This window comes from Sebastes umbrosus, chromosome 15 (assembly GCF_015220745.1).
Source record: "Sebastes umbrosus isolate fSebUmb1 chromosome 15, fSebUmb1.pri, whole genome shotgun sequence".
NCBI lineage: Eukaryota > Metazoa > Chordata > Actinopteri > Perciformes > Sebastidae > Sebastes > Sebastes umbrosus.
The window spans coordinates 15,359,557-15,384,723 of NC_051283.1; the positions used below are offsets into that span (position 1 = coordinate 15,359,557).

The window sequence follows — 25,167 nt, forward strand, 5'->3', positions numbered from 1 at the left end:
ATTACTTGCATCAATGACATAAAAAAAAAAATCAGAATCTTTGCAGGATATTTATTTTAATTTACATAACAGTTATTCTACAAAATTACCATTAAAACCATAATTACAAATTCCATAATAAAATTTGACTGTAGGCGGTTGACATTTGAAACATGATGAAAAACAAGAACACACTGAGCTTCATTATTATACCCCCGCGACAATGTTGTCGGGGTTACTGTATACAGCGCTCTGCGTTTCCATCCGTCAGTTTCGTTTCCGGAGAAGAACTCAGAAACTATTTAACTTATGAACTTCAAATTTGGCATGATGGTTGACAGTGTGGTTTAGTTGTGCCTTTTGGGGGTTAGAAGTCCAGGGTGCCCAAAATTGTTGATGTTTTTGCATTCTTGTGTTTGAGGTGAGGTTATTTCGATGAACACTAGTTAAAACAATAAGAGGTAAAATGTAAAACAATCAGCTTCCTTGTGTATGTTAGTAATTTCTTTTTCATTGTTGAGCATTAAGCTCTTATACAGCAATGTCTTAAATTCAAATTGATACAGATTTGCTAAATTGAATGGTTATCTTATTATCAGCAGTGGATTAACAGTTCCCCTGGCTCAGGTGTTGGAGACATCAGTTCTTGGGCAGTGTGTCCATGTACTTGCAGATGATTGCCAGCATGACCTCATCAGCCCCTCCACCGATCGACAGCAACCTGGAATCCCTGTGGAACGGAAAAGATTAATACAACAATCATCTAAATTTCTTTCAATATTTGATTTACTTAAACCTGCATCATTAGGCAAAAAATTCCATAATAACCTTTCAACATATTGTAATTCAAGTGTTCTGAGAGATAACTAGGCTTCTGCACCTCCTCATGGCTCTGTTTTCAGGATTTAGAAAAACTAGCCTGTGACGGGTGACTTTGGCCAATCACAGGTCATTTCAGAGAAAGAGCGTTCCTATTGGCTGTTCATTCAACGGAGGCAGCTGTCAATCACTCACAAACTTCGATCAAACGGTCAAACTAGGCAGCGTTGATCAAATATGAATCAATATTCTGTTACTGTAATGCCTATTTCTCGCCTCAAATGTTTTCAGAAACATCTTGTAGTGCACGGTTTAGTTATAATATGAGAAAGTTTGCTCCGGCTGGTGGGCGGTGCTTGGTATTTCCTCAACTGATCTCAACATGGCTACCGGGTCACAAACTTTCTCATTTTACAGCTAAACAGTACATTACAAGATGTTTCTGAAAACATTTGAGGTGAGAAATAGGCATTACAGTAACAAAATATTGATTCATATTTGATCAGCGCGGCCTAGTTTGACCGCTTGATCGAAGTTCACGAGTGATTGACAGCTGCTCAGAGATGGCAGGCTCCAGCTCGGCTCTGATTGGTTGTTTTCCTCCGGTCTGTGAAATCTTGCAGATACCATTAGGAGCACCGGAGGACACAGAGGCACATGATTTTTTTTCAGATTACCTGTCTCATGCACTGTCAGGATATAATGACTATTTCATAAAAATAACTTTTTTTTAAATCATATTTGCTCCAATTCTACCCACTGCAGCTTCAAATAACTACAGCAATGATTTTCTTTCTCTCTCGCTAAAAGCAACATTGTGCATCCGGCTGCATTATTTGCCCCGTCAGTAGATGTCAGCACAGTGTAAAAAAGGGATTCAGAGTATCTGAATCAGTGTTACTTGATTATACACTGAATGAACAAACGAGGAGACTTGTAGCCCAACAGTGCACAACAGGAGACTGAGCCTAATTGCACGTCTTCAAGAATTATAATTACTTGATCACATGCTATCATGTTTATGTAGAAGCCATCAATCAATCTGGTTTAACTTCCTTGTAAAAAAAACAAAACACATTGACCGTGAGCTTTATCAAGCTCCTGCCAGGCTGGTGAGGTTGCTCTTACCATGGAAACGTTATACCCTCCCAAAAAGCATAGTTGGCAGACAAATATAACCATAGTTGGCTAGCAACCTGCGTCAGTGACTGGTGCTCCCATGTCATGGTTTTGCGCTCAGATATTATTTGTTTTTTATGGATGAGATGAAAAAAGTGCACAGGGGGTGAAAGTAATTGAAAATCATGTTACAGTATAGACCTTTTCATTGTCGTTCTGTTGCTAGGGCTTGCCGGTTTACTTCCTGTCAGGTACTGCATTAACGAATATTGCAACAGGAAATACAAAAAGGGCCCATTTCTAATGTTTATGATGTCAAGTTTGAAAAGGTCTATAGGCTATGAATCACCATGATGGCGAAAACAGGAGACATTCTATTACTGTTACCATTTCTCTGACCAGCCTCACCTGTAAAATCTGCTGACCAGCACGTCACTGGTGAAGCCCATTCCTCCCCAGTACTGCAGACAGCTGTCGCCCACTTCCCTGGCCAAGCGGCCACCCTTTAATTTGGCCATGGATGCCAGCTTGGTGACATCATTGCCTTTGATGTACATTGCTGCAGGAGAAAGAAAGCATAGAAGAATGAAAAATGTCCATGTGGATAAAAGGAACTATAAGGAATATAGAGAGGGAAAAAAAGACAATACATAAATGTGATACAGTTTCAGAGTCACCGCTGGCTGGTCAATGCCTCTATCGTAGGTACCCTCCAGAGGAACATGTGTGAGCTGCATGATTCAGTGTGTAAAGAAGTTTGTTTGTGCATCTGTGCACGTATGCGTGTTTATCTACCTGTGCCAAACAGATTCAAAAGCTTTGCTCTGTTTTCTGGGCAAGCGTATCGAACCAGCTCGATGAATTAATTCAACGAGAAAATCACAACCTTGAACACCCGCCCGCCAGATGCACACCCACATACTCATAATATCATAAACACGCCAGTGTAAAGCACTTGGGATGTATTTTGGAGGCGCTGGGCATGCGCCAGTTTCCAGGTGGCCAAGCCTGTGGGGTTTTGATGTTACGCCGGTACACACACAAAAACAACAGTAGTTTGGTGGGGCGAGTCGGCCAATAATGGTTTATCTGTCCACATGTAAGTGTCCTCGAGCAAAACACTCGACCCGAAATTGCTCCATAACATCACTTACCATTTTAAGAAATATACAGAAATATATATATATATATATATATATATATAGAGAGAGAAACGTTATCGTCTCTGACCGGGTGCCGGAGGGAGACACCGGCACCCGGTCGGAGACGATAACGTTTCTCTTCCTGCTTCAGCCCCGGAGGCTGAGGCAGGAAAAACCAACACTAGGATCAGCACTGATTCATGGAGAGACCTTCGTCTGGTCAGCTAACATTACTGCCAAGCAGGTGAAATATAGAATGATATTGGGGTTTTAGCTGACGTGTGTCGCCTCACTGTTTTGAGTGATGCTCGTTCATGTCTACGTAGAGCGAGCAAGCGCGAGCCCGACGCTGACTTTCGTTGACTTAACGGCCACAGGTGTCGCTGTTAACAAGCAATTCTGAAAGCTACAAACAGTCCCTTTAATAGTAAGCTACCACATTATTCTCCAGCCGACATTGTGTCCTCTATCTTTTAAACCAACCTGCTGCATTGTACATGGACAAATTACCCACTCAAGGCTAGTTTGGCATTCACATCATTCTTTCAGAGCAAAGTCAACTGTGGCCTCTATTACCGAGGCCCCACTCTTATCTACGGTATTAAGTGCCGCGAGGATTTGGTAGGGTTTTCCTAAAATACAGCACATTCTAATCTAAGCATGTACAGTATGTTACTAATCCTGGCCTGGGTTTTAAGGGATCTGCAATGTCGGGAGGTGAAATAACTACATCTTCCTTACCTTACGCAGAAAAGGAAACTTAATCCAGAAAAGGTGGATGTTGCAGATAAATGTATATTTTGAAAAGAAACGTTATTTATATTAATAAATAACATTAATACTTGCCAAGTGTACCAATGGATTGGTAAGTAGGGACAGACGTTTGGAAAAAAAACTGATAAAAAGTCCCAAACACACACATTCACCCAAGTGTTGTGATGATGCTAATACAACTATACTCATTGTGTGTGCCTCCATGCTCTGAGCCAAACATGGAAGACATTAAGAGGGAACAGAGTCATTATTATATCATCAATTTTTTCATTTTTGTTATGTCATGTCCGTATATAAAGCGAGCCCACCTGTAGAACGTTGGAGGAGGGAGCGGAGCAGCTCGACCTCCGTCTGCAGCTCGGCCAACCTGAAGTGAACCGCCTGGTGGTGGAGGACTGGCTGCTTGAAGATCTTCCTCTGCCGTGTGTACTGCATGGTCGCCTGGATGATGTTGTCCATCATCGTCACAACTGGAGGTGTTGAGATAGAGAGAGGCAGAGATGTGACTTTACTACTACTGCTTCCATCTGCACTGCAAACATGTCTGTGAGTGCTTGTCAGTTTATTATGCACTCAAACAGAATAGGTATGAGAGCAACTTTCCACACTGTAATAAAAAAAAAAATGTTTTATTCAAATAAAAAAAAAAAAGATTTATTCAAGTAAAATAAAATTGGGATTAAAAATGTATTAATGCAAATCCAAAAATTGTATTTGCCATTGAGCTGAATCTCGTGGGCGCGACCTACGCTAAAAGATGTAAAACACGTCTCTATTGACGAGTCTTGACAAGACAAAGACAAAAGTTGATGTGTAATTACTTAATTAAGCGCCTTCATTTTCTGTCTTCTCTATTCATGCTCTGTCTTCTCCATGGACTTCAAAACTCCCTCTCTCGTGTACTAACAGTGGATGTTGCAAAGCTGTCATTCTGATTGGGACCGGCCAATAGAGACGTGTTCTTACATCTTCCAGCGTAGGTCCGGCCCACGAGATTCAGAACAAAACCTTTGGATTCACAACAAATCTTTGTGATTAGCGAACAAAACGTTTGGATTCTTAAGCAAAACTTTTCTTATTTTTTGATTGCATGTCAAAAGTTTTGCTCTCAAACCTATTCTGTTTACCAGGCCAGATGCATCGGTGTCAGATTCAGCAACAGCATGTTTCCCTTCTCCTAAATAGTTTCTAACAAGTTCGCCCCAAGAAAATATTGATGTACGCTTGTTATTCAAAATCAAAAAAGCAAACAACTACTTTACAGGAGATTAATGGCTTGAACTATGAGACCTGAACTCCCTAATTCTTGGAAACTGAAACGGAAATGATACCATAATTTAATAAGCTGTGGAATTTACAGTTAAGATCTGTAATAACCAGACGAGATGTGATGAAAAACTGAAGTGAGAGTGAAAGATGAAGTGAAAAAGAAAAGTAACTAGGAAAGATGACGTCTGATTACTGGATATGGCTGTGGGAGAGGGGGAGATGAAGAACAGTAAGAGAGGCTCACTCACCATTGGCCACTGCCCAGAGCCGTTCTTCCTGGAACTGAAGCATCTGATAGGTGAAGCCCATGCCTTCCTGGCCGATGAGGTTCTTGCAGGGCACACGAACGTCATCGAAGAACACTTGAGCTGTGTCTGACGACCACATACCGAGTTTATCAATCGTGCGGGCGATGTGTACTCCTACAGCCGGAAGGGAAACAGAAATAGACGTCATCGTGCGTCTCGGCGAAAGCACTCTAATAATAACAAATCCTACTGATAGAACAGATACACACATTCGGTAGAGAGGACGTTTTAGGCTCAGGCAAATCATGTGGGAATATTGCAGTAAATCACCTGCTTTAGTAGGACTGAAAAACACAGAATCTTAAATTTGAGATCTGTTTTTAGATGTACTTGAATCCCAGGTGATGAATGTGAAAAAGCCTTCTGATTTTACAGGAAAATCATCCCACAAATAACTAACAGACTCCTACAGTACCTGGCAGGTTCATGGGCACACAGATGAGGGATTTGTTCCTGTGTGGGGGCCCGTCACTGGTGTTGGCGAGGAGACATATCCAGTCAGCCTGGGTACCGCTGGTGGTCCACATCTTTCCCCCGTTGATCACATATTCATCCCCTTTCCTCACCGCCTTGGTTATGATGCCTGAATTGATGTGTGGTAGAGTGTGTAAATGGATGCAGAGAGAGAGAAAATTGGGAAAGATGAGTGCGAGGACAGGAGGTTAAATGGAAAGTTTCGACGGATGAATAATCCAAGAAATGTAATTTTGGCCCTCAAATGAAGAGACTTCAGAGCAGAAAGCTTCACCAAAGATATTCCGCTGAGTCTAAAACTGGTGTATTAATATAAACGTCAAACATAAAACATACTAATCCAGAAAAAGAGAAGGCAAAAAGTGGTGAAATCTGATGAATTTGAACTTAGGCCCGTATGCAGTATGTCGCATTGAGCATGAAACCCTCTTCTCTTGAGAGAATATGAGTGCCAAATTGATAGTAAAACGACTGTATTTCTGGCTCCTCAATCATCTCTGCAGCACAAGTTCATTCAAAATGGTCCTCCAGGAGCCAAAAAGGAAATTACAGTATATGGTAATAAATGACCAGGAGATGATGAAGGAGAGACGCACTTGAGACATCAGAGCCGGCACCGACTTCACTAACTCCCAGACAGGCCACTTTGTCCCCCATGATGGAGGGAAGGAGGAACTCTCTCTTTAGCTCAGCTGAACCAAACCTGCACACACACACACACACACATATATACAAAGAATTGAAAGCATATTAGTAACTATTAATAAGCATTTGACACAATCCAAGAGCATCGCTTGTTGATTTCCTGTAAACAAAGATCTAAAAGACAGTACCTTCTATATTTAATACGAACATGATTGTCAGGCAACTGTCTGATAAAAGTTGTGTGAAACTCTTTAAATGTGCTGTACAACTGTAGCCAGAAAGAGCTCTAGATTGTGTGCTTTACAACCACACTGCCATGTTTGAGGCAATTACAGTTCCAGTGGGACAGAGGAGAGAGAGTCTTATCCTGAAGCTCCCATGGTATCACGTTTTTTTTGCTGCTCTCTTAGCACTTAGACCTCGTTGCAAGCTAGTGTAGATCCCTTAATTAAGCTCTTGAGACTCCCACTGTCTATTCTACCGAATTCGGTCTTGTGTCACCAGCAGCTGTTTCATAGCAGGATGATATCACACAACAGGCCAAGGCCCTACAAGGGTGAAACAAACAATTACTAATTACGGAGTGTAACTTTGATAAAGGGCTGTACAACAGGCTGTATGTTCTAGCCAAACTATAATACAACCACTGAGATACAGTTAAAGAAGGCCTGGACTAAGGCTGCAACTAACAATTATTTGTGTTGTGGATTAATTCGTGGATTATTTTCTTGATTAATCGAGTTGTTTGGTTTATAACATGTCAGAAGACGGTGAAAAATGTCGATCAGTGTCTCCCAAAAGCCCAAGATGACGTCCTTGAATGTCTTGTTTTGTCCACAACTCAAATATATTCAGTTTACTGTCATAGAGGATTAAAGAAACCAGAAAATATTCACATTTAAGAAGCTGGAATCAGAGAGTTAAGACTATTTTTTCTTAAAATATTACTCAAACTGATTAATCGATTATCAAAATAGTTGGCGATTAATTTAATATTTGACAACTAATCGATTAATCGTTGCAGCTCTAGCCTGGACCATAACAGATTAGGCCAGTGGTTAGCAAACTTTTTTCTGCAGGGCCTCCCTTTTTGTAGATAAAAAAATATGCATAATTTATATTAAGCCTCGCCGCGCCTCCACTTTTATAACTCTGGGCCCCCCTTAGGCGTCGCGCCCGCAGTTTGGGAACCAATATGTAATCACAGGGGTAACATTGTTAGCTAGATAGTTATATCTACATCTGCATATGTTGGCCAACATTAAAGAAGAATATCTTTTTACACATAATGCAGTAAAAAGTACCTGAGATGATACTTAGTTTGTGCAGCAGTGAACTTCAGGTTCAGTTGTTTATAACTCTCTGCAGCCACTGAGCTGGCAGAGGAGCATCGCAGCGGAGCAGATGGTGCTGCAGATCCTGTTAACAATTAATCAATTCACAGTAAAATCCTCTGCCTCCAGAGGAGTTCGCCACAATTGAGGAATACTTGTAGTTTTCATTTATTTAGCAGTGGTCAGGATCACCGGTAGAAACAGTACGGATATGGATTTGGTTATAGCATTTGTAGCACTATAAAATGGATTCCAACTGCATCACATTAAGTGCAATCAGCGCGACTCACTAGTTGTTAATGAGTGCAGCTCACTAAAATAAAGCTAAGAAAAGGTGGGTGAAAAAAAGGAGACAAACATCTCTGCAAAGCTGGACCTAATTATGACGAAAATGTCTGAATTGAAGGTGCTTCTTCCGTTGTTTGGACATGGGTTTGGTTTTAACAACTCATACATCAAACACAATATAATTATCTGCAAGCTAATCAGGGCGACAGTTGTTGCCAGGGGTAACAATACAAAACACAGCCATGAGGGTGAATGTTTGAAAATATACTCCAGCTCTGACACAAGTGGCTCTAGTGGGGGTGTAAAAATGGAAGAAAAAAAACCAACACAAAGCAGACATTGTTGCCCCAGTCCCTGAATAGTTGTGGTCCTTTTGATAAAAAGAAAAGGCAGAGGTGGAGGGAGATTAGTGTGGCAAGCAAAATGTGCACGTCTCCAACCCAAAGGAATAGGGAAAACACTAGATTCGGGGTATGTAATACAAACCTCTGAAAAACATTTTTACAAAAGACAATTATCAGCGGATATATCAAAGAATCAAATACAGCTCATGCTCGATCATGTACCATAACGTTCTGGGGATTGTACCTGGCCAGTGCAGGAGTAGCCATGTCAGTCTGTACACCGATTGCCATGGGGATGCCTCCACAGTTGATGTTTCCTAGTTCATCTGCAATGGCGATGCTGTAGCTGAAGTCCAGACCCAAGCCTCCATACTCTGCACGGGACAAAACACACACACACACACACACACTCCTTCAACTGCTGCTGACAGTTCACAGAACACTGTGTGGATTCTTGAGCTTACATTATTTTTTTCCTTATTTATATACACTTGATAATAAACCATCACTTATCAGCTGAGAGAGGAAGAAAGAATGGCTTACCAATGCCACTTTGGATGAACTACATTAGTCACCTTAAACTAACCTTGCACCCATTTTCCCTGTCTCCCTGTCTAACTTGTTTCTGTACACACACACACACACACTGGTATATATGTGGATAATACTCTGAACTGATCTATTGGAACCAGAGCATGCACTCAAATTAATTACAGGCTGTTATCATCTGTAATTATGTGTAAAAAGCACTGCTGTTAGATCAGCAGCATAGTGCAGATATGGGTCAATGTCATCTCAGTGTCATCTCATCTGCTCTACTTAGTGTAGCAAACTTGATTTAGATCTCTTAAACAACCGGTTTACTGAAAAAGTCAAAAACAGATGTCTATTTAACTTCATTGTGGCAGTGGAGGCATTTGTAAAGACCTTAGGTCCTTAATGGAGTCGAACAGTGCATTATAAACCATGTTTAAACACCACTTTCTGTCAGTTATCCACATAAAGAGCCATCTCTTCTCCTTTCCTTTCTTTTGCCTTTCATCATCATCAGCAGCAGCATCTATTATAAAATGAATAGGCTGGTTTTTATACAATATACTTTATGTTAAAGGCCGATTTTCTGTCCACTACTCATGGAATTAGCTGGCTAATGTGCTTGCTTTTATACAACATTACTCTTAAATTTGATTGTGTAAAAAGAAATAATTCACCCTCAAAATGACCATTTGTATATCAATTTATCACGCCGTGTTACCTTGAATTTGTGAAGAAAACTTTGTTTTTCTCGCATGCCTCCACGGTGAATGAAAAATCAAAAAACGGAGAAAAGTCTTGATGAATTGAAGTAAATGGGGGCAGCGTTTAACAACAGCAAAACTATATCAAAACATTGTGCAGTATAATCCAAGTCTCCTTTATCCAGTCGTATGCTCACTACTTCCCAAACACATCTCAGCATTTTTTATTTTTTATTTCAGTATTTAAACTGGTTATATATTGTGTGTGTTTGATGCACATATTTGTACATATTTCTAACATTTCTTATTTATTTATATTTCTCTCTACATATATTGTGGCAATATATACATCATTTACATGTTGCATACTTTATTTCTATATTTCTTATTTTTCTTTATGCTTTTATATAAGAGCAACTGTAACATCACTAAACTTCGCTAAAACTTTATCATTTAAAACACTTCCACAACAGTCAGAGCGCTTCTCGCCCGTGCAACTTTGGATGAGTCCAAAGTGTTTTAAATAGTAAGGTTTTAGCGAAGATGCATGTGTTTGGGAAGTAGTGAGCATACGACTGGATAAATGAGACTTGGATTATACTGCATGAGTTGTGTGAGAGTTTATAAACGGATGTTTTGATGTAGTTTTGCTCCTGTTAACCGCGGCCCCACATTTACTTATATTCATCAAGACTTCTCCGTTTTGGGGATTCTTCGTTCAAAGTTTTCTTCAAGAATTCAAGGTAACACTGGGTGAGTAATTAATATGCAAATAGTAATTTTGAGGGTGAAGTATTCCTTCAAACATACACCCATTCAGATCCTTTCAAGATAAAACAATATGACAATGAATGGTCTTTCTGCAGTACAAAAAAAATGGACATTGTCATCCTGTACTGGTCTAGCAAATGTAACCTGACGGTTATTCATTTGATAGTAACGTCCGCTCAGCCAAAACTAACAAGACTGAGCATTTGTGAAATGTTTTCCCACAATTAAATACAGTATGCCAGCCGCTGCATGATCGATACTAGCACTGACTGACAATGAATAATTATCAGCGAATTTACCACACGGAGGCCTGCAACTCCAGCAAATGTCATCTGTCAGACTAGTTATCGAATAATGGAAAGCACAGTCTGGCAGAGCGTCAGAGAGAGAGACGGGGAGAAAAAAGAAATGGGGACAGAGAGAGAGAGAGAGAGAGAGAGAGAGAGATAGAGGGACAAGCAAACAAGGGAGTGGGGGAGCTAAAAATCAGAGGAAGCAGGTGCAGCTGTGCAGCGATAAGTCTCTGAGCAGTGGAAACCCTGCGGCGGATAATGTGGACGAAGGGAAGCACCGAGGTTTATCCCACTTTAAGCAGAACAGCGGGCCGTCTGGTTGAACAAGCAAGCAGAAGAAAAACAAACAAAACTCTGTCACAGATGTCAATCCTATACACATGTGTTTCTTCTGAACACCAGATGTTCCTCAGCGTAGGTTCTCATCGGGTGGAGCTCCGTATGAAGCACAGATTGAAGGATAAAGCACAAGCAGACACCGGCAAATGTTGAAGCGGGTGACAAAGTTTTCTATTCTGACCTGATGATGAAACCAGAGGGCCAACGAGTCAGATCCATGACAACTGTGTAACAGTTACTACAATAGACGTAGTTGTATGTGCTCTATTACTCAACCCCTGGATGTATGCATCATCATTATATTATGATGTATTAAAAAATCTGAAAAGTCACTGTGTTAGTAATATTTTAGAATAGAAAGCCATTGTAATGGATGTATCATAGTATTGCTCAAGTAGAAACGGTGAAAGCGGAAACAGTCTGGACACACAACTCTCTCCAAAAGGTTATTCATCTAAACATTAGCAGCAAAAATATTCAGTTAAAGGGGAAAACTGCGGAGGCTGCCAGGTTCGATCTGTCAGGCAGGAGACAAGAGGCCATTGCCACGGCGTGAACAGCGGATACCTCCCTTTCAGAGCAGAGGAAAACAGGCAGCGAGCCAAGGGTCATCCCTGTCTCTTCCCTCAACGTGGCAGGAAAAACTTCCTGTTCTCGTGTTTTGAAGGTAGTAGTGCCTTTCCATGTACATGGGAAAAGAGTGGAAAATAAGGGTTGGGTGTTTTTGTCAGTGGGTTAAATAAAGGGACATGCTGTATGGCACCAAAAGATGTCAACAGGACCATCATTGTTGCCTGGCATAAATCCATTACTCCCAGTACTCTGTTTTCCTGGATTTTAAGTCGACGATGCCCACGGAGGAGCACTAAGTCATTAAAAGCCTAGAAACAGGAATTCTTTTTGACTCATTTGTTGGGCTGACGCTCAGATTTGTTTTATTTCTTGCTTTTTGGGGACATTTTATGCCTTTATTAGATAGCACTGACAGGAAATCAGGCAGAGATGTGGCTGGAGATGCAACAGATCCTCTGCAAGATTCAAAGATTTTCTAGTTTTTGCGGTGTGTCCCGCATCGTCGGCTCTAGTCGGTTAGAGAAATCCCTCTGATTGGCTGTTCAGCTTAAACGAATCAGTGCACGACAAGAGAAACGGAAGTGAGGAAAGCAAATAAATGAGTAAAGTCAAGAGGGCACAAACAGAAGGCTCTTTTAGAGTGGTGTGAAAGTGGTCGGCAAACGCTGCTTTATTTCATGTACATATCATAACAACGGCTTGTATATTCACAGTCCTAGGTCTTCCAGTTTCCCTTATTGAATAACGAATACGGGCTTCCACTACCTGCCAGTATGTAGAGTTATTCCATCTCACGTAGGCGCAGAACGTACGTGGTGGTTCGGCCGTTGGCTGTAGCCTTTGCGGTGTGTTCGAGTACAACTTTTTGGCCAAAACACAGGCGATGTGAGGTGACGCAACAGGTGGCCTTCGTCGCCGCTAGTTCTCTGATGTCGGTTTGGTGTGTGTTTTTTTGTGTGTATTTGTTTTACATAATGACTTGTACAACATGGTACTTTTAAATGGTTACTTAGAAACTAAAACCAAAATATAAAATTGCACTTTCCCTTGAAACTAAACAGTATAATGCAGATGATGCAAATCAAGACAATATCACTTGATTCTGGTTTATTCTTGAAATATGGTTATTTATATTGAGTAAATTATTAAATCTCATGTCTATGACGTTTGTGTATGAGACTGTGTTGTATTGTTTTTGGCTTTCTCATTCCACCTGATGAATCATTTCTCCATTGAATAGACTCCTAAATCCCTTCTCCCATTCCTGTAATCCGAGCCTCTAAATCAATTAAGCCAGCGCACAATTCTTTGAGGGTCTGCCCCATTAGTCAGCACTGCAGCAAAGCCATGTCTAGTTGTACACTTCACTGAAGACATATAACACCATGGAAACTTCCAGGAGGGTTAAAAACCCTCCTGGAAGTTTCCATGGGTTTCCATGGGGAAGGATAAATAACGCTCCAAAGTTAGGCTAAATTTTGGCAAGTAAAAACTGCCATGGCCATTTTCAAAGGGGTCCATTGACCTCTGACCTCAAGATATGTGAATGAAAATGGGTTTTATGGGTACCCACGAGTCTCCCTTTACAGATGTGCTCACTTTATGATAAAAATGCCGTTATTTTCGCCTATTCTGAACATGATGTGTTTGAATATTTCTGAATACGGGGGTCCCTAAACAGTCTTGGAATTACATAAATTGGGCATCACCGTAAAACTGAGACTCTTGTGGATTCAATGAGCCGAAATGTATTCATGTGTGATGATGCTACTCCCCATAGTAACCGTTTCATTGTAGTGAGACCATTTTTTGAAACTTGACCTCACTGTATAAAATGACCTATGGTGACCTCTAGGATAATCACAGCCTCATGAAACTTTACAGCCATTGTAACAAATGGTATCAACCCCAAAATCACTCATGACATAAGTGAGCATGGGGTAGGCCATCATATACCTCCATCATGTTGTTCTTAGCCCTTATACACTTTCACAATTTATTTTAATGAATGAATGAATGAATTAATTCCTGTTTATTTCTGATTTATGACTAGAACAACTTGACACAGTGCTGAACTGCATCTCAAATTAATCTTCAGGTTCTCAGCTTTCAGATGATGTACACCACCTCTATGTGACATCTATTGTTGACCTGCTAGCTCCCCCTAAAGACACCCTGTACCCCCCTAAAAAAAGACAAAAACGGGTCTAACGTGGGTCTCAGAGGGTTAAAGACTAGAATCAGAGATTCCTGTACTGCAAGTAAAGCGAGGTCAAGTTAAATTGCATATTGAAACATGTCAACCCTGACAGTTGTTTCTATATACTTAACCCAGGTAATCTTCCACCTGATAATAAAGTGTGTCTTCCGCTGAGACGCTCCTCCTCCTCCTCCTCTCTAATCCTGCCTACTAATACTTAAGACTCGTGCACTCAGCAAATTTTAATTCCCTCGCCCTCTCCCTGCTTTGGCCTACAGAGCCGTGGTGCAATCCTCTTCACAAAGCTCCGTGTTCAACATTATTGTTCACAGATTTGTTCTTTTCAGCATCTAACGCTAGAACAGCACGGACAGCTGTTTTTACCACGGCGATATTATCACGGCAAGACGAACATAAAGATGAGAAGTGGCGAATTAATTGAAAGAAATGAATCTATTACCGTGGGAATAACAGAAAACAGTATAACCTTGAAACTAAAGATCTCTGATGTTGTGAAACACTTCCCACAAATCTCTTCATATACAAAGTTAGACAGTATTACACATCACAACCACAACTATTCCGCAGTCCCATGCTGTACAGTACTCATTCCGCTCCCCTCCTTCAACCCAGCAGTGACACAGCTGGGTACACATCTGGAAATGGGATATACTGGAGCAGACAGCCGTTGTGGGATGTTGCTGTGACACCGGCACCCATCATCAAAGCGGGAAAACATTTCTACACCAGACCGACTGTAATGCATGGCTGTCAAACAGAGAGCAAATGAATGGAAAGGGAATCCAGCTGTGACAAAGAAATGCCAAATGCTCCTTGAAGCGGAGATGGTCAGGCGGGACACATTTTCAGCCACATGTCCCTCTAGGCAAATTCCAACCGCGAGTTAAATTATGATTATGAGTGACTTGTTATTCATGTGGACTGTATTAAATAATTGTATCCTTAAAAGAAAGGCGTTTTCAATTCACAGATATGTTACAGATTTATTGTGGGAGTTTTTGCAATGGCAACAGAAACAGCACGTCCCAAAAACATACATCATGTAGACAGGTGATTAATCAGTCGTCCTATTTGTATGGATTACCAACTAAAATGCCCAAGAATACAAATGGACTAAAGTCTGCCATCAAAACACTTCCAGAGCCATTTTATGTCATGGATACATATTCTGCAAACACAAGCCAAACAGATTTATGCTCCTGATTTGTCCATTTAGAGCTCCAGTGGGTAGAAATGGAGCAAATACTGTATGATTGAAAAAAGTTATTTTTATAAAACGGTCACTATATCCTGACAGTATAGAGACAGGTAATCTGAAAAAAATCACATGCCTCGATGTCCTCCGGTGTCACAGATGGATATCACAGACCGGAGGAAAATAACCAATCAGAGCCGAGCTGGAGCCTTGACGTCTCTGAGCAGCTGTCAATCACTCGCTAACTCCGATCAAACGGTCAAACTATGCAGCGCTGATCAAATATGAACCAATATTCTGTTGCTGTAATGCCTATTTCTCACCTCAAAATGTTTTCAGAAACATCTGGCAGTGTACTGTTTAGCTGTAAAATGAGAATGTTTGTGATCCGGCAGACATGTTGAGATAACTTGAGGAAATACCAAGCACAGGGGCTGGAACGTATCCCAGCATGCACAAAGATACAGGCGGCCAAACATACACCAGCTCTCACTCCATAATGTCATGCCAAACTCCACAACAACAGGAGTGGTGAACTCACCGAGCTACTGCATCACCCAAACGTGTGCTTATGAAAATGAATGTTTTTGAATACGATCCTCTCAAAGTGAGCAGATAATCTAAACACTCTTACCAACTGGTTTGTTGACTCCGAGAAAGCCGGCAGTTCCTAAGATCTTGAAGATTTTGTGGGCTGGAAACTTCCCTTCTGCTTCCCACTGATCCACGTGGGGGTTGATCTCCTGGTCGATGATCTAGAGCGCAAACACAACAGGGGAGAGATGGGATATGTAAATGTGTTTACTCCTAATTATAGTGTGCATGAAATCATCTTTATCATCACTGTGCATATGTTTGCATGTTACTGTGCACAGATTTTCTGTTTTTTTTTCCTAACAACAAATGTCAGCTCTTCTTTTCTATCTCCCGTCTCATAACTAACGTCAAGAAGATATACATTATGAGTGAACACACACACTGGCTGTTGTATGGGTTTCCTGCTGTGCAGTGCACGTCTCTACTTAAGTCTATGTAATCTATCTCTAGCAGACGGCAAGATAAGGTATTAAATATCAATGAATAGAGAGCAGGCTGGAAAAATGAAATACATGGCGAATCTATAATGATGACAATACAGTGACAGCATGCATGACATGCTATTTCCTACACATACATGTTATCAGTCCCCTACTGATAACCAAGGCCTGGCTAGTGACATAAAATATGACAAGATGCAGGCTCATAAAACAATGGCCTCAATCCCAAACCGTGTCATCTGGGAGCAGAGAAATGGTGCTAAAAACAAGGCCGTTAACAGAATTCAGTGGCGATGTTGGGAACACAAAATGGTTCTGATATTCGACAACTTTTCATTCAACCATTCGAGAGCCAATATTTTAATGACTCAGAGTTTCCTTCACCATTTTAATCTTGGCAGGGTAGAAAAACCTCTGAAGTACTATTTAGAACAGCATGCAAATATAAAGCTCGACACTGAAACCCACACTAATGACGTTCCTTCTGGGTGAGTAGCAGCTACTCCATCTATTCAGCCACAAAGCCTGAAGGATGGCTTTTTATATGCTTTAAGATTGGAACCAAAAAGAAACTGCAACTAACCATTATTTTCATTGTTGATTAATCTGTTCATTATTTTCTCGATTAATCATTTAGTTGTTTGGTCTATAAAATGTTATAAAATGGGTGAAAAATGTCAATCAGTGTTTCTCAAAGCCCAAGATGACGTCCTCAAATGTCTTGTTTTGTCCACAACTCAAAGATATTCAGTTTACTGTGATAAATAAATAATTATTCACATTTAAGAAGCTGGAATCAGAGAATTTAGACTTTTTTTTTCTTAAAAAAGTACTCAGACCGATTAATTGATTATCAAAATAGTTGGCGATTAATTTAATAGTTGACAACTAATCGATCAATCGTAGGGATGCACCGATCTGACTTTTTCAATCCCGATACCGATAGCGATTCCTGGGCTTTGGGTATCGGCCGATACAGAGTACCGATCTGATACCAATGTTTAATGAATGTATGCTGTATGCCTCACTGTGTGGAAGTGACTGGGATCATTCTATTATGTGTAAGGCGTTAGGAAAGACATTGCTTTTCTAACTTTGTAAAACAAAATGTAACAAATAAATGTATGGATAACATAACATAAATTTAGTGAATTGATATTTATTATTAAAATTATGAATACACCAACAACTTGACAAAAAAATCTAAAAATCAGGAATTACAATTCAGGTGTAAACCTTTTTAATGCAGCAAAAAAAATGGTCAAAACTTGAACAAGAATCCAAATTCCAGTATATTATATATATAGTGTAGAAACATAGAATTTAATTTAATAGATCGACCTAATTGTCACCGATATGTGATCCAGCTATTTGAGTCAGTATCGGCCCGATATCCGATCCGGTATCAGCGCATCCCTAATTAATTGTTGCCACTCTAAAACAGTGTGCAGTTGTGGTTAATGAATAATTTCCACTATATGGAGGTGGATGTCCTTAACTGACTGATACAGTATCTGATTTTAATAACTTATTATATCACATATCTCCAATTGTACGACCTGTGTGCTCATTTGTACCAGATCTAAATATAAATAATGAATTCATAAGGGAGGAAAAAAAAGTATTCAAGTAATCGTGTCACAGAATTTTACATAATATTCTTCAACAGTGAGAGCGGCTTTTGTTTTGTCTCTCGACACCGCAGCATTGTGCTTCATCAGTGTTTATCACTAGTGCCTGGTTTTGTGAGTCACGGCCAACATGTCTGCAGGGAGTGACGAGGGGGTTGTAACCTGGCTTTGGAGTAGACTTTTGGAATGAGTGAACCTCGATGCCGTGACTCATTTCGAACACCTGGAAGTTGTCCACAGCTGGAGAAGCATTTATGATTCTATTGAGGCACTCATACGGTGCTATTTTTGCGGGAAACTCACAGAGAATAGGCTGCAGATCTTTAGTGTGGTATTTTGTTGCCAATTCTTTTAACAATTCTATCCCACACAGCGCGCTTTGTCAACAGGAAGCTTTAGTGAACAGGATGTAAACCACAATTTGTTGGTATTAAGTGCTGTACCTGCCATTTAAACCAAATAAATATATAAAATAAAAATGTATGAGCTGTGACTTTCCTTGTCTGTTTCTTGCTGAACGCTTTTCAATTTTTAATGCATAAACATATTCAATGGGCCATGGTTTCAACGGACCATGACATTCTGCTCCATGTGTTTGTCTGCTCAGTACAATATGCTCTAAATGGTGGGTAAAGCCAATGAAAAGTTAATGATTAAAGAGGCATCTCATGAAATAGGAAACATTAAATTCAAGCCTCGGCCAATGACAGGAGTTAAATGAGCCATGTGCAATAATGTGGATTGTGAAAAAATGAATGCTATTTGATTATTTTTTCATGTAGCTTTTGTTAAATCTCTGCTTGAGAGTGAAAGTACAACCAGTAATGAGCTAGACTTGGTCTGGACAAAGTACTGAAGAAGAACCGACAGGTTTTTTTCCAGGATTGCAAAAAAGTGATGCACACTCATTTTGTCCTTCCAAAACACACAATCCCAAACCAACCGACAACTCATCCAGCCAAGAAAAACGCACTGGCTGTGAAACATCTGAATACGAGGCAGACGGAAAACACGGACATCATGTTTTTACCGCTCAAAACAGAAAGCAGACACTACTTTCAACAGCTATATGGAGCACATGTCTGGACCTTAATCTAAGAAAATCACGCTAACTTAACACAACGTCAAACACAAGACCAAGCAGTAAAAAAAAAAGGCAGGTACTGGTTCCCTTTAACCTACAATAGACTCCAACATGTCCAAAGTTCAAATCCTGAGGAGGGAAAGGGAGGGATGACTAGCTGCTGAAAAGGGAAGCATAAAAAGGTCATCAGGGAGTGATTCTGCATCTCTATTGTGGAGTGATTGTGTTGCACACCAGAACAATTTCACATCACACAATGGTCAAGTATTAGGACAGGGTTCAGGTCTTACAAAATATCCAGTCTGGAGTGTTTTACCCTGGCTGGCACTCTGCCCAACCCACACGGTTGTGTTAACTTGGGTTTACTTTTATATATATACAGAATATATATTCAGTATACTACATTCAATATACTGGGACTCACAAGGTTACTCAAGATCTGATTTCAATTTCAATTTTTGGGGAAATATGATGACATATCGCCTACTATGAGACGCTAGAAATTTGTCAAGCCATCAGAGACTTTGCTATACCATCCCTTTAAAAGGGACTGTTTGTAACTTCTTACACATATAAATCATTGCGGGTCGGTGTCCCATGCGCTCTCACGTGTGGCTACGCTGTTCAGACAAGACTCCAACACAAACGACACGGAAGCACTGATTCCTGGCGAGACCTTCGTCTGGTCAGCTAACATTACTGCCAAGCAGGTGAAATATAGAGTGATATTGTGGTTTTAGCTGACGTGTGTCGCCTCACTGTTTTGAGCGATGCTCGTTCATGTCTATGTAGAGCGAGCACAAGCGCGAGCGTGAGCAACAGGACGCTGACTTTCGTTGACTTAACGGCCACAGGTGTCGTTGTTAACGAGCAATTTCTGATTCTTACAAAAAGTCCCTTTAAAATGCAACAACAGCTGTCAATGTGTCAGTGCGCTGACTTGACTATGATTTGCCCCAAACTGCATGTGATTATCATAAAGTGGGCATGTCTGTAAAGGGGAGACTCGTGGGTATACCATAGAACCCATTTTCATCCATATTAAGGTCAGAGGTCAAGGGACCCCTTTGAAAATGCCAGTTTTTGCAGAGTATGACATGGTTGGTACTAATGGATTCCTTAAGTTTTTCTAGTTTCATATGATACCACTATCTTTAAAACTGAGTACGCTACAACCTAAAAATTGCAAGTTGCGTTAATGCGTTAAAGAAATTTTAATTTTTAACAGCCCTAATTAAAAGCCTTTATTTAGTTGTTTTAATGAACACCTGCCAATTTTGCAGGATGGACATATAAAAAGGTAATTTGTTACTGGTAGCACATAACATAAAAGAAAGTAAAGAATTATAGCCACTGGCCAGCAGTGCTGTTCTGGCTACAGCAATGTTTTTTTAGAGTGGGAGGTGGGAAATCCCAGTCTGAAACCATGGGAGGCTGCACGTTAGGAGCCTCTTCCTAGAAGTGTTGAGGAAATCTATTCTGGCTCCTTGTCCTCATTAATGCCGGTAGTTGACCTTCCATACACACACACAGCAGCCTTGGATGGTTTGGTGGTTTGTACATGTGGGAGACTGGAAGCCTGACTAATTTCTTAGTATGGGAAGTCGTTTGTGTCATCTATAAATGAGCACCACACTACACACACACAGACACACACACACACACACACACAGCTATATTGACAAAAGTGACCCTACGCCCTCCCCACCCACCGACAGAGGATTGGTTGTGGAAACATTGGCACTATGAACGTCTGACCTTGGACAGTCACTAAAGGATTTCCTATAACCCCATTTGTATACCATTTATAAACACACATTATCCTACGGTGGGATCCTTTAATAAACCTTGCTGCCTCAAGTTCCCTTTCCTGCACTGCCAACATATTGTTCTGTATTTCCTTTTCACATTTTCATCCTTCCCATTATTCCCAGTGCTAGTTTATTTTCAGCCCCCCTGCATCCTTTTGAAGGTTTACTCACACAACAAACTTCCCGCAACATCTTTGCTCCCTGTCTTAAATTAGGCATTTGTTTTTATTTTTTGCAGGCTCTGTTTCCAATGTCTGTCTAGTAATATGTATCCTAAATGAGTCATGCTGGTTACTAATGCTTGCTTTGATTTTTTACAGCCATACAGTAACTTGCAGCTGGTGATATTTAGCTTTTCAAAAATAAAAGCTATAGACGTCAGAAGTCATTAACTGTAGCAGAAAAAGGCGGACTGAGTTTAAGTGGAAGAAGCTGGGAAAAAGAAAACAAAATTCTGAAAGATGAGTAAAACTTGCATTGTTCAAGCAAACAGCTAATAGAGTGCTACACAGGGGCCCAAAACCCGGAAATGAGTTAGCATTTTAGCACCTCCGGTTCCCTTGTCTGGAAGTCAATGGGTTTTTTGAATGGGTTTTTAGTTAGATGCCTGAAGAGATGTTAATGTTTTGATCTATGACATAAAATATGTCAGTTAATATCCCACTCACAATTTTGAAGACTTTATGTGTCTTATAGAAGCCGCCTTCTTTGCTAACAAGTGGCTAAATGAGACAACTAAACGTCATCACGCCGAATCGACGGCTTTACAGCCTCGTGGTTTATAGTCGCGTTCTTGCGACCGTGGTGTAGTTCGTTTATAGCCTAATGTTTGCTTTTCACTTCTGCTGATTGCATTCACGCTTCAAAAATCATAAAAGTAGTATTCATATGTGGAGTTTATCTTGCTGAACAAAACGCATAAGTATCATAAACGTTTGTTTGCCACAGAGCTTATTTTCTGCAATAATCCAAAACCCAATGGAAAAATCCCATTGGCTCTTTGTTGAGGGAACCCAGGGCGATGCTAACTTCCTGGTTGGCTACAAAAATAAGTCATCCCTGCATCACTCTATAGTTGACTGCCTAACCCAATTCACAAATCACTAACAAAACATTTACTATATACAGTAATTCTGGAAAAATCTGAGTAAATACTAAATAAATAGTCCATCTTGCCTTCTCTTCTAGGCTTTTGAGACAAAATAGCAAACTTATTTGAACACATTCAAATTAAACAACCATTCCCATTTTTGATTGTCTCTAAACCAGAATGTATCCTGAAGCAGGATCAGTCAATAAAAATACTGTGGCATGGAGTAGTGTGAAGGCATTACCTTTTTCTTTACTGATGCTGTTCTGATAGCTTTGTACCTATGTGATGTGCATATACTGTAATTAATTTTATTCAGGGTTTTATCGAGCAATTTCTGGGAAAATTGACTTATATCATCACATTGTGTACTCCTGTACTTTCCCCATACACAATCTGTTTTCCTAATGAAAATGTTTTAAGGGAGGCCAGAGGCCAGAGGCCAAAGGCCAGAAGAAGAACACTCGATCTCAAATATGCAAGATCTATGGCTTCTAGATAAGGGAGATGTAACATATGATTCAATGCCGAATATTTGTTTGAAAAACAAACATTATATCTGCTTTGGCTAAACTACATTGGTTAGCCCCACTGGTTTGATTTCCTCTGAATACCACGGCCCCCTCAGTTGTCTAGCCACTATCAATGTTTATCTTATCTTGTTCTTACATTTAGTCACCAATTAGCAGACCTTCTGTTATCAGAAACTTTTCCACACATGAGTAATGTGCACTGACCTGTCTTACAAAGGAAAAATAGTTTTAATATGAAGCTGACTTTAAATGTAAGAGTGCAGGTCTGTGGCACTCTGTCAGGGGATCCGCGAAATAATTTGCTATAAATTATAAAATTGTGCTGTATCCTTAAAGAGTGGGCAGCACGGTGGTGCAGTGGTTAGCACTGTCGCCTCACAGCAAGAGGGTCCCAAGTTCACACCCGGCTTGGAGCCCTTCTGAGTGGAGTTTGCACGTTCTCTCTGTGTTAGTGAGGGTTTTCCTCCCACAGGTTAATTGTTGAATCTAAATTGCAGTCTGGCGACAGTCTGGCAACCTTTATAGAATACAAATAATTTCAATGGCATCCAAGAGTACAAATGGTAGCATATGCTTAATCGGTGTTACGATTAATAGGGGTCCTTGGAAAATGTCCTCCCCTGTAACGGGTCCCTGGCCCCAATAACTTAGCGAACCCTTGCTCTAGCTAACATCAGTCTCTGAGACACATGCAACCCGAGCTAACAGCAATTTCATTATCTAAAAATAACTGCAATATGTGTTGCAGCAATGATATGTCAAGGGACACCTCACTCCATTTCTTTCATTATGTTCACATTATGTCAGGATTGAGTCAATAGTGTGTAGAATTTCAAACACAATTCAACCCTGCTTCTGAATATTCATTTCATATTCACATACTGTGTGCATCCAGACCTCCTGGCGTGTAATACCGGAGGATAGAAATCTGAATTGACAAATGTATCCATAGATAATATCTGTGCAAGAGCAGACAAGAGCTGACATTAATCAACTGTGATGTGGGAGTGTAGTAACGGTCGTAAAAACACACAAGCCAGAGGCTGCTGTGTTTGGTAATATCAACCAGTGTAGACTCAGTGTACCTGGCGCTCTGCCTCTTGTTATTCACCACCTTCCCATAATAAATAACTTTGGGCAGCAGAAACAGAACATGTAGACTGAAGGAGACCAGGGTCTGAAATTAAGTTTTTTCCTCACATGCCACCGTGGCAGGTCACCGAACATTTCTACTAGCCACACAATTTCTTTGTCTGCCACTCCTGAAATCTATGTAGAACGCTTTAGAATCGTAAATACTAGGGCTGTGTATTAGCAATAATCTGGCGATACGATACGTATCATGATACAGGGTTTACAATTCAATATACTGCGATACATTGCGGTACTGTAAGCAAAGCGATATATTAATTTTTTTAAATCTAATTTTAGAAAAACGGTCATAGTATAAAAAAACACACCGCTATATGCATAAAATCTGACTTTTTTATGCAATCAGAATAGTCGGATCTGCATTTGCATTTCTCTTTGCAAATAAAATAAAGTATTGACTGAGTTCATGTTTGCTTGTAAACGTTTAATTAGAAATTAATACACGTTTTTTGAGAATAGATACAGTATCACAAAACATAATATTGCAATACTCCATATTTTTTTGATTTCCTTCCACCCCTAGTAAACACTGAGTCAGCGGTAACAGAGAGTAGAAATATGGATCATGTAACCTTAATCACTGATTATTTTTATTCAGGAATTGCTTTTGAAAAATAATATTTAATATAAGGAAAACTTATCTGCCATGGTGACAGGTGACCTGGAAGTTTTACCTGCCACAGCCAACATTTACCCTGTTATTTGGCAGGTGGCAGGTGTTAATTTCATTCCCTGATGTAGATATATACATTAACACAGCTTTCTGTGTAATCTCAATACAATTTCTACTACTTTTGTTGGTTTGTTTCTAGCTTCTACAAACATGAACACAGTCCAGTTGAGAGGAGTTACACAACTAACAAGTTAGTGACCTTTCACCCACTTTTTCATTGTACTGCCCTTCAGCTGCTTCTTACACTCACATTAAGCAGAATAACACTGCTGCAACACACATGGACATTAAAACATCCAGCTGTTGTACCTGCTACGCGTCATAGCCTTGTTCTCATGGTAACGCCGGATGTGGGAAGTCAGCATAGGTTACCTTTCTGAGGGACTCCTTCAATGCAAAGTGCTCTTCTGTGTAGATTAAATGGCTTCCCGGTGTCTCTGAGGCACTGGACGTTACGGGTTTAGCTGACACATTGTCAGACGCCGACCGGACACCGACACATGAGGTGAATTTGTAGATATTGCGGCTGTTTGATAGCAGGTTGAAGCGGAGAGCTCCTCCGACCAGCGCCATGTTTGTTGACAATCAGCTCTCTCTTTGCGCATGCGCAGTGTGTGCCTGTAACTGTAACCCACTTTGGCAAGGTAAGGTAAGTTTATTTATATAGCACATTTCATACACAAGGGCAATTCAAAGTGCTTTACAGATATAAAAGCAAGATAAAAGAGCACAAAGTGCATAAGAGAAAAATGAATAAAAGAATATAAAAGTATAAGTTAAAGGGACTGTTTGTAAGAATCAGAAATGCTTGTTAACAGTGACACCTGTGGCCGTTAAGTCAACCAAAGTCAGCTTCGGGCTCGCTCTAAATAGACATGAATGAGCATCGCTCAACACAGTGAGGCGACACACGTCAGCTAAAACCACAATCTCACTCTATATTTCACCTGCTTGGCAGTAATGTTAGCTGACCAGACGAAGGTCTCTCCATGAATCAATGCTGATCCTAGTGTTGGCTTTTCCGGAGACGA

At 40.3% G+C, this 25,167-nt stretch overlaps 1 protein-coding gene across 1 annotated transcript; it reads right to left on the reverse strand.

Annotated features, from left to right (window-relative positions):
• Positions 1-36: 36 nt before the first annotated feature.
• On the reverse strand, positions 37-24,736 carry zgc:85777 (uncharacterized protein LOC405871 homolog). The gene is made up of 9 exons (XM_037794927.1): positions 24,509-24,736; positions 15,760-15,880; positions 8,740-8,869; positions 6,481-6,587; positions 5,826-5,993; positions 5,351-5,524; positions 4,142-4,303; positions 2,326-2,476; positions 37-709 (listed from the first exon to the last, which is right to left on the reverse strand). Exons 1-9 carry the CDS (start codon positions 24,707-24,709, stop codon positions 619-621), a joined length of 1,305 nt encoding a protein of 434 aa, XP_037650855.1. The 5' UTR covers positions 24,710-24,736; the 3' UTR covers positions 37-618.
• Between the last annotated feature and the right edge of the window lie 431 nt (positions 24,737-25,167).

What these genes read in the sequence shown, in the direction of transcription:
- zgc:85777 (XM_037794927.1), bottom strand. Translation starts at nt 24,709, where the DNA reads ATGGCGCTGGTCGGAGGAGCTCTCCGCTTCAACCTGCTATCAAACAGC. An exon ending in GCTCTGGGCAGTGGCCAATG is followed by an intron (nt 4,304 to 5,350) that starts GTGAGTGAGCCT and finishes CAACACCTCCAG; the next exon opens with TTGTGACGATGATGGACAAC. An exon ending in CCTCCTCCAACGTTCTACAG is followed by an intron (nt 2,477 to 4,141) that starts GTGGGCTCGCTT and finishes TTTCTCCTGCAG; the next exon opens with CAATGTACATCAAAGGCAAT.